At 47.8% G+C, this 9,654-nt stretch overlaps 1 protein-coding gene across 3 annotated transcripts; it reads left to right on the top strand.

The window, feature by feature from the left end:
• The first annotated feature begins 2,564 nt into the window (after nt 1–2,564).
• On the top strand, nt 2,565–9,654 carry LITAF (lipopolysaccharide induced TNF factor). Of its 3 annotated transcripts, none has more exons than XM_085513819.1 (5): nt 2,565–2,811; nt 7,023–7,148; nt 8,393–8,575; nt 8,908–9,067; nt 9,418–9,654. In XM_085513819.1, the coding sequence occupies exons 3-5, from the start codon at nt 8,398–8,400 to the stop codon at nt 9,524–9,526; spliced, it is 447 nt and encodes a 148-aa protein (XP_085369945.1). In that variant the 5' UTR covers nt 2,565–2,811; nt 7,023–7,148; nt 8,393–8,397; the 3' UTR covers nt 9,527–9,654. The 3 variants fall into 3 exon arrangements, with proteins under 3 accessions (XP_085369945.1, XP_015732482.1, XP_015732485.1); XM_015876996.3 differs by lacking the exon at nt 2,565–2,811 and adding an exon at nt 3,003–3,150; XM_015876999.2 differs by lacking the exon at nt 2,565–2,811 and adding an exon at nt 3,063–3,322.

Genomic DNA, 9,654 nt, shown 5'->3' with positions numbered 1-9,654 from the left:
AATATTTGACGAATTTTCAATTAGATATCAGACTTAAGATAGAATGGATTAATGTTAAGGAAACTTTTTTTTTTTTTCCCATATACCTTAATTAGGCATTCTGTAAGCAAGTTTTCCATCTGGACTCTATATCGTGCACTGGCCATGCATGTGTAGAGCACACATGGAAAGAAGTATAAGTCAAAAGGAAATCTGCTGTGGTGGCTGGGAAAGGATGAGTGCACCTTGATGTGGGGGACGCCCTACTAGCGCTGCCTTTCCCCTCTACCGCTGACATGTTTTCCTTTTTCTGGCAGTTTTGCCATTTTCTCAAAATTAATAAATAGTAGGTTAAGGTATAGAGTTTTGTTCTCAACTTAGAGATTTGTATCGAACAAATATAAATTGTTGAGAAAATAAGGTTACTGATTATTCACAACTATACGTATGAGTGTGTATGTATGTTAAAACATAATGTAATGATGTAGAATAAGGGGTGGAATGTCATGGTTTAATAATTTTGTAATTTTGCTATCAGTATTCCACATCATAACATCATATAAAGCATGAATAATTTTACTGAATCTGCAACTTACAGAAGAAGACTACATCTCCCAGAGAGCAACATGATAGGTCACGGGACCTGGACTCTATATTAACTCGGTCGCAGACTAGACTGACGTCTTTCGAGTTCTGGCGTTCAGGGGAGTGTGTGGGAGCCTTCAGCCGTTCGCCTAGATTCACAGTAGGCCTCTCGGTTACGGGACTCATTCTCTCTCCTATTTTGCTTGATTCGTTAGCTCAATTTTCAATTTTCAATTATATTGTATTATATTGTGTTATCCTGTATTTCGATATAGTATCTAGTAAATAAGTGTGCCTCCTTAGATCGTTGCCGCTGTTTTCTTTTCCTAATTAACTTTTTCCTTCCAGCCTAGGGCCCCTCCGGGGCCCACGGCCCCCTGTCACGGACGCAGGTGGATTTTTTTCGTTCAAACCGTGACGCACTGTTGCTTCGTTTTCCACCCTTATCAAACGTACCTGTTTCCATCTCAAAATAATTGTATTTCGAAAAGCAAACCTATGAGTGGCTTAAATGTTAAATGTGGCTGTTGTGTGGGACAGGATATAGACTGATGGTTGCAATTACAAAATGAGTGGCTGTATTCTTCTTGTATTAAATGTTTGTATTGCATTGCACTGACAAATTAGTACATGCAAAACGACCACAAAAAGAAGCTGTGTGCATGCAATCCTTTGGTTTCCAGGCAGGTGAAAAGTGAGGAGACATGGTCAAGACTTGGTTACTTGTTCTGCACATTGAACATACACTGACTTCTGATTCTCAGCTTCATGTAGTTACTTGGTGGAAATTCACTGAAACAAAAGCTGATAAATCTATGCAGAGGTGTTCATTTTTGAGATTAAACTGGCATCTGCTGGTGTGCTGTCATAAAACACCTGCAATTAATGTGATGACGAAGCGTATACAATACTCTGTGTACATTAGTGATTCATGGCGCTGCTCCATGACACAGTAGGGTGGAGAAAAGCACCAACAGCCAAACATGGAGTGCGGGACTGTGGGACTGCTGGGCACCTCCCTCTGCCAGAAAGGAGGCAGAGGGGAGCTCACATGGGATACTGCATTTTAACCTACTTACATCTTCTGAAATTGCCATGTGGCCTTTCCTCTCTCTCCCTTTAAATGTTTTTAACAAGTTATATTTATCATCTCAGAGCACAGCTCAGAGCAGGGGAGCTCAGCAAGATTCATTTTCATTTCTAGCCATGTTTCCTCCTGCATCCTGTTTGGAGCTGGGAGTTGGACTCGGTGATCTCTGAGGGTCCCTTCCAACTCAGGATATTCTGTGACTGGTTGTACACAGACAGTTGGTGAGGACAGCAGTGGGACAAAACAGAGTAATGATTCTGGGGTCCCCACAGAAGGGTAAAAGCTTTGGCAGGGCACAGGCTGTGAGGTGTAAGCAACGTACATGACACAGAGCAAGAAGAGATTCAGGTGCAGCTTTCTTCACCCCAGGAGGTGCATTCAGTCCAGCCTTCTCTCTGCTGTAGCTTCTCAGCTGCTCACACCCACCTGGCAAGGGGAATTTAGTTACAAAAGTACAGTTATTCGATTAAAACTGGAATCAGGGGCATATTCTGCTTCTGAGATAGGTACCATGATGTGATCATATGATAAATATCATCACATGATTTCTTAACAATGATGGAAAATCATTCATCTCTAGGTCACATTTACTTCAGGGTTCAATTTCTAAGAAGTAAGGAGGTCTGAATGTTGCCGAGTCAAAGCAGAAGCAAAACCCATCACGCATTTCCTTCCTTTCCCCTGCCATCCCTCCCTCCCCTCCCTCTTCTCCTCTCTCCCATAACATTCACACTGCCCTCGCACTGCAGCGTGATTCAAACCCCGTGTACAAATACCTGTAAGCGATTCCGTGCACTGCTCCGACTGCAGAGTTCACCTCTTGTCACCTGGATTAAGAGCACCTTTTGTCCTCTGTAACCTGAGTCCTGGCTCTGGGTCGGCTTGAATTAAAGCTTTGTGTGTGTTTCTTGGGGTGAGGTGCAGGAAAGGATTTACGCTCAAAAATTGGACTTTAATGGATTTTAGATACTTTCAGCCAAAAAGCTGAACAAAGTCCCCGCTGAGCCCTCTGTTGTCGGTGACTCCTTCCAGTCCAAAGCAGATTAAAGCTCTCAATAACAAATCTGGCCAACTGGTGCACTTCAGCTACAGCAAGGAACCAGCGCTCGTCGAACCCCGCAGTGATCTGCCCGGTGATCACTTTCTGCATTATTTAGGTACGGATCTGTCGGTCGGACGCAGAAACGAGCAGCTGCAAGTTTACAGAGGCTGAATGCAATAAGTTAAGTGACCTGGTTAAAGTCTCTCTGTGTGTTGGGAGACTTCTTTGATAGTTCTCTTCGTTTTGTTGAGCGCAGCGTTGGCTGAAATAACCGAACCAGGTAACACAAGTTTATCTTGGAATTAAGGGAACGCCCCTTTTCTCCTCACGCTCGGAAACCTGCGCTCCGCCCCTGCTGCTGCCGGGGAAGCTGAGAACGCTGTTTCGGTTTGGATGTCCCCGAGTCGGGACGCCGCAGGAGCCGCGCGGCGAACGACGCTCCTCTGTCCTGCAGGTGCGGACGGCACGCGGTGCTACACACAGAGCACGGCCAGGAGGCTCCGTCCGCTGGGGGTGTCCCAGCAGCCGTGATTCGCCTGAGCAAACGGGGAGGGGAAAGGGACGGGACAAACGCGACGGGGCGGTGGATCGGGCAAGCGGGGCTGACACGGATCCGCCGCGGAGCGGTAAGGACCGAGGGCGCTGCCCGGAGCCTCGCTGCTCCAGGCCGGGTCGGGGGACTTCGTTCCTTTTTCAGAGAGTTGAGACGTGCGGACCGGAGCTCACCGGGTGGGCAGAGCCCCGCACCTGCCCTCGACGGGCCCGAGCCGTAGCGCTGCGCGAAGCCCGTTAGCGGAGCCTCCCTGCCCGGCTGGCTCGGCTCCTATCAGACGCTCCGGCCGCCCCACAAAACCGAGGCCGTCGGCGGTGACCGCGGGGTGCTGGGGGCCGCGGCCGGGCGCCTGTGGGAGGGGGGAGCGGAGCGCGAGTGTTGCGGGCGGCCGGGCTGCAGCACGGAGGTGTCCGCCCGCGGGGAGCGGCACCATCCAGAGCCGACGCGGGGCTCATCTGCCGGGTCTGTGCTAAGAACGGGCTGCTCAGCGCAGCCCCACGGTACCGCTCCGTCCGCAGGTACCCGGCTGAGAAAACGCGCACCTCTTGTAGCGGCTGCTGGCAGGTGGGGGAGGTGGGAGCCGCGCTCCGGAGCTCGGGTAGCCGGGGCGGTGTGCGAGCTTGGCTCGGCTGCCGGTGCCTTGTGTTTCATGTCTGCCTCGGCACACCTGGACACGGACGCGCCGTGGGCTGCCTGGCTCAGCTGCCGCTCGTAGAGCCCGGGCTATTGCGAGGGGAGGGGAGAAACAGGGAGAAACAGGAGCTTGGGACGGAGAAACGGGCAAGCTTCATCTTGAGATGGAGGTGAGGGAAAGAGGGCGGCGTAATGACTGACGTGTCCGGCCTGGGCTTGGAAAGCTGTTCTTGGGCGCCGGTCGTTGAGGAAGAAAACCAGGTGAGCTCCCGCTGCCGCGGGCTGTGCAGTCCTGGCGCAGAGGCGCCGCTGCCGGAGGCTGCACGAAGTGGAGGAGGATCGACTTAACGGGCTCAGCGAACAACGCTCCTCATCTGAAAAGTCCCGTAGGCGCCGAGTGCCAAAACAGCAGGAGCGGTTTTGCAGCCCGGTTAACGAGCAGGTTCTGACCTCCCCTTCCTCCTGTCCGCGGGCTTCTTTCAGCGAGAGCCGGCGGTGCGGGACGAGCTCTGGGGCGGTGCTGGGAGCTGAAACCTGCTTTGAGCTGACCCGAGAGCGGGACGGACGGCAGCAAAGCGCCGCGAGCGGGTGGGCTGCAGTTACTGCGGGAAGAGCTGCTCCTGTAATCCCGGAGCGCTCTCGTTCCCGTCGTGTTTGTTTGCTTGTTTTACTAATGAACCGCCGCTTTGATGAATGTTAGAGGGACCGATACTCGGTTTCTTTTTTGTACCCTTTGTTGCAATACGTGGTAGTTATCCGTGCTCCAGAATTACAACTTCCTCTTTCCTTTAAAGAAGAAAAAGGGAAAAGAACAGCAACAAATGATGAGAGGGAGATGGGAGCTACGGCCATCGGTGTGGCACTGCTGGGGCTGCGCACATCGCTGGGAGCAGCAGGGGATGGCTGTGGGACAGCCCCAAATCAGCGGCCAGAGCAAAAACTGCAGCATCGCTCACTGAGAAGCATTGCCTGTAAATAGCGGGGCTGGAAGTTACAATCAGACGCACTGAAATCCGTGTTCCTGTTGCAGAGCCGCTCACTGCGAGCTGTGGTACAGATGGGGAGATCCTGCCGCGGTTTTGTGTGTTCGCTTCTAGTGACAACTGCCCAGTTCCTGTTCCCTTCTGTCTGATCTGTTCTCTTAGCGATGAGTTCTTCAAACCTGCTGGCACTCCCAGCTGATGTCTGACTGGCCTTAAGCGGTCAGATCACGGAGTGGTGTATAGCCAGCTGCCTTATCTCTGCGTAGAACAATCCAAGCGAGCCAAGCGTTTCCTTTTGCTGGTGCCAGAGATTTCCTTCTCTCCGGGAGCAAGCCGGGATCGGCAGCTCACTGCCTGCAGGTCGGTTGTATTTGCGGGCTGAGGTGCGAATGAGGTGATTTACCACTCGATGGCTTCCAGCGGGGATACCCTCCTGTGTTTCATTCTTGGGTCTGTCATTTGGTTCAGGTGTTTCTCCACGTTCTTAGGATGCATTTGTGCCCGTCTTCAGGAAAAATGCTGCAGTTCTAAGCTGTGTCATCCTAAACGGATCTGGGCAATACCAACAATTCTTATTCTATGTATTAAGTATGCCTTCCATCTTGGGCGTGGGCAGGAGTGCTTATTGCCTGTCAGTACAGGCAGCTGGAAGGTGTGAGCTGATGGAGCTGGCAGATCCATCAGTGGATGGGGTGTCGGGAGGGAGCGGGGTGGCGGCTCTGTCCACCTCTCTAATTTGGAGAGCATCTCAAAACGTTCTTACATTAAATGTATCCCTTGGGAGGAAGGGAACCTTGAATCTGTTGCCCTTCCTTGAAGAAGACAAAGGTGTAAGTTAACGTGTGGACTTGCATTTCCTGGCAGGCACAGATTATTGCAGGGCAACGTGTCACTGTTTGGGGCGAGCTGAGTAATGTCTGTGTACTCTCTGGATGTGGTAGAGAGCCCTTTATTTCTCTTATTTTCCCTGTGCTGTATGTATCCGTGCTGACTGATAAGCAGAGTCTTGTATGCCGTGCTGTACGATTTGACGTTTGAATCGACATTCTGAACAAACTTCCTAATTTTTCAAACGTGGGTGGTGGGAGCTGTGCTGCCTGATCAAATGGCTGCTCCTTTTACTTGAGGATTAACCTGGGGGAGAAGGAAAGCATCTGAATTAACTGAGATCTGATCTTACAAAGTGCAACATTAGGCAAAAACTGCTGCATATCTCTGACCTTTGCTAAATACATGACAGTCCTAGAAACTTTCCATGCTCTGAAGTGTAATGTGGCTTTAGTGCCATTATAAATGTGTCAAAGTGCTGTGCTGTGCTCTCCAGTGAATGGGAAAGCACATTCTACCTTCTGCTGGTAGAATTCATTGCTTTGCTGCTTCCTGGTCTCTAGCTAGTGTAAGTACCTCAACTAGTGAGCTGCTTTCACTCCAGCAGTGGTTTGTGAATGCTTTAGTCCTCACCAGATGTTGTTCTCTCTTTATGCCAACGTTGTTCTGCTCTGTATGAGGAGCAGCAGACCTCTGCAGTGTGGGATGAACTGAGAAAAGTGCTTTGCCTCCTGCAGATGTTGTTCTGCCTCAGTGTGTGCTTGTAATGGAGGATGTTTGTGTTGGGAAACTGAGCAGATTTAGGTGTTCATTCTCTCAAGAATCACAAGCAAAAAGAAAAACCTGGAGGAAGGAGCTGATGCTTTTGCTTTCTGTTAATCCTTCTCTGGAGTCTGGTGACTCATCTGCCCAAAGGTAGTGCAGTTGGGCACAGTGAGCCAATGTCCGCCTTATTGCATGTTTGGAATACAAGAGGATTTATGAAAAGCAGTAAAATGAAGAGGGATGGGTACCTGAAACCACTGGTCTTTGTCCTGCTGTATGCATTTCTTAAGACTTGGAGTGGAAGGGTTGTGAGAGTCAGGGAGCAGAAGCAAGAACTGCTCAGTTCTTCTCTGTGCTGGGTGGTATTTGGATCTGAAACTCCCAGATGTACATGGAAATTCTTGTGTATCCATGTGACCTGGTCTTGTATTTAGTGTGCATATTGGTCATTCAGTGTTTGCACATTGTGCTTTATCTGCAGGTTGCATGTAAGCAAGCCAGTAAGCTGATCTTTTGGCATTATTTGCTTCCTTGTTACGTCTTGTCTTTGTTGTTTTCTTGCAGTCAGTGCTTGCCACCAGTCTTCCCTTTTGAAGCATTTGGAAGCAGCGTTTGGGACTGGGCTTCAAGAAGACAAAACTTGTGGGCTGTTTCTGCCTCAGCTCTTCTGTGCCCATTTGTTTCAGTCATGTAAGTTCAGATTATCTTTAATTAGTGAACTATTGCCATTTCATGCAATCACAAAATACCCTGAGTTAGAAGGAACGCACAAAGATGGCCAAGTCCAGCTCTTGGTTGGCTGAGTTCCCCTAGTGCAGCTTTAAGCCATTTCAACCATCAGCTACTTCTCTTCAAACATATGTCCTTTTGTAAGCATTGGGTAACCTGTTAGAAATTCATCTCTGTCTCATGTGGGCCCATTAGACTCAGTTTTGGTATGATCCAACATTGGTTTGTGATTTTAACTTTTTTTCTTCTTTGCATTCAGATATTGTACATTGGTTGGTTGCTCTTCCCAGGCAGCTCTGTACCAATGGCATTTTAGATAATATACACATATTGTGATTAAGGGTACAAGCTGCTCTGTACCCATTTGCAGTGAGGAAAATACAAATGGAATCTGGAATGTCTGTCAGTGTGTTTTTGAGGTTGCATAGGGGATGTAACACGTTGCTGATTCACACGTTGCTGTGAGTCTTACCTGAGCTAAAATGCTGAACATACTTCCTGGAACGTCCCTCTGACGTCTGTTTTCACTGCTGTCTAATCTTTAGGTTAATGCTTATTGGAAAAAGGCAATGGTTAGCATGTTTATATTCTGTAGTAAAGTAGTAATTGGTAAAGTTGTGTTTAACATTGATTGAAACCTGGCTGGCAGCAAAAATGATTCACTTCCAACTTAACTGAGTTGTAAAAGATGTGAATTGAGTTGGATGTACTCAGTTGTTTGGGGTTTCTTTTTCCTTCAGTGTAAGTACCTGTTTACTTCAAATTGCGGCAAAGATCTGTGTTCTAATTTAGTTATTATTCACCACAAATGAGGCTCATGTTAGTCAGCAACCACTGTGCAGTCCATCGTATTCCTTGATTTTGGAGGAGACTGAGGACATCTGAAGTACAGTTCTCTAGAACTGGGAGAAACTGCCAGATAGCTTATGACTATAATGACACATGATGTCCTGGCTGTGGCATTTTTGTTTTATAAGAAGAGGGCTGGTGGGAAGATGGGTAAAAACTGTGAAAAGATAAAGGAAAAAATAACAACAATAATGAGATCGACTTTTATGTTTTATCTTCCTGATGGCAGTAAATACAGTTTGTGCTGTGAAATGTGCATTCTGATCCAGTTACTTCCTGGCTGTTTGTCTGAAAGAAGTTGCTGCCTTCTCTAAATAAAGTCTTCTGTTATGACATTCTTTTCTGTTATGTTCTAGATATAATGTCTGCTCCCAGTGGCTTTCCTGCCCCATCTGCACCACCTTCATATGAGGAGACAGTAGGAATCAATGTGAACTATCCTCACCCCTACCCTGTTCCAGAACCTGGCCTCAAACCAGGTGGGAAGGGAATGGACTCTCCCCAGTACTCAGGACAGCCTATGCCAACAGCAAGCCCTGGTAAGCCTGTACCACTTTAAAGAGGGGTCAGGTTTTTGTCAGAGGTGCTTAAGGGTCATGGTAGACGTGTTTCCTACCTAGCCAGGAAATAGGATCAGTCGAGTCTCATGATACATACAGATATAAATTGCATATTTGGCCTTTTTGCAGTTTCTAATACAGACCTATTCTTAGACAATGTGTTCTGTGCTAGGAAGCGTCATGGTGATTTCTTTGTCACTGTATTTCACTGCTCTGAGCCTCACGTATTTCAGAATAGCAGGTGGTTGTAGTTCAGAGGAAGCTGATTATCTTCCTTATTTACCCACTGAATAAACAGTTTCTTTGTTCAGTTACAGTTCAGACGGTGTATGTGCAGCAACCAGTAGTGGTGTTCTATGACCGCCCAGTTCAGATGAGTTGTCCTTCCTGTAACCAGATGATCATGACACGTCCCTGCTTTGAGGCAGGAGCATTGACTTGGCTGTCATGTGGGGGCCTCTTCCTGCTGGGGTAGGTTGACTCACATTTGCACTTCATTTCTTTTTGTCCTATGTGACCTTTCAGAGCTTTAAGCTGTAGTAAAGGCCTTGTAGTCTCTGCTTTGTTGCTTTCTCATGCTCTTATTCAGACCCTTGGTGGTTTGAAGAGACTGGAGGCTGGAAGTCCTGCAGGACCTCAAAGCAGGTTGATAATGGCTGAGCTCTGTAGGCATGTGTGTTCATCTTAAAGCTTCGTGGCAGCAGCTTTGGTAGGGAATTTTCAGGAAGTGTTTTTTTTCCTGGACAGAAATGTGGTTTAACCTTCTTGTGTATGTAACAAGTGGTAAAACAGTATAGTGTTGTTTTTTTTTTTCTTTGCAGGTGCATAGCTGGCTGTTGTTTAATTCCCTTTTGCATTGATGCTCTGAAAGACGTGGAACACTTCTGTCCAAATTGCAATGCCCATGTTGGCTCTTATAAGCGTTTGTAGGCAGTGCATAAGCACTAGGAGTTGATTTGCACCTCTCTCTTGATTAGCCCTTACTGAAGCTTAATGAAAGTTTAAAGTTTTTTCCTGTCCTGTCACTGGAAACCAATAAAAATTAATGTTTATTGTCA

This window comes from Coturnix japonica, chromosome 13, assembly GCF_054131305.1.
Source record: "Coturnix japonica strain WE chromosome 13, WE-NBRP24, whole genome shotgun sequence".
Classification (NCBI taxonomy): domain Eukaryota; kingdom Metazoa; phylum Chordata; class Aves; order Galliformes; family Phasianidae; genus Coturnix; species Coturnix japonica.
Note: the sequence above shows the minus strand (reverse complement) of the source record. Positions and strands in the feature narration are given on the sequence as shown.

Bases quoted from the DNA above. Each gene is read 5' to 3' on its own strand.
- LITAF (XM_015876996.3), top strand. From the start codon at position 3,090: ATGTCCCCGAGTCGGGACGCCGCAGGAGCCGCGCGGCGAACGACGCTC. The intron at 3,151-7,022 runs GTGCGGACGGCA...GTTTTCTTGCAG, and splicing joins GACGCTCCTCTGTCCTGCAG to TCAGTGCTTGCCACCAGTCT. The intron at 8,576-8,907 runs GTAAGCCTGTAC...TTCTTTGTTCAG, and splicing joins TATGCCAACAGCAAGCCCTG to TTACAGTTCAGACGGTGTAT.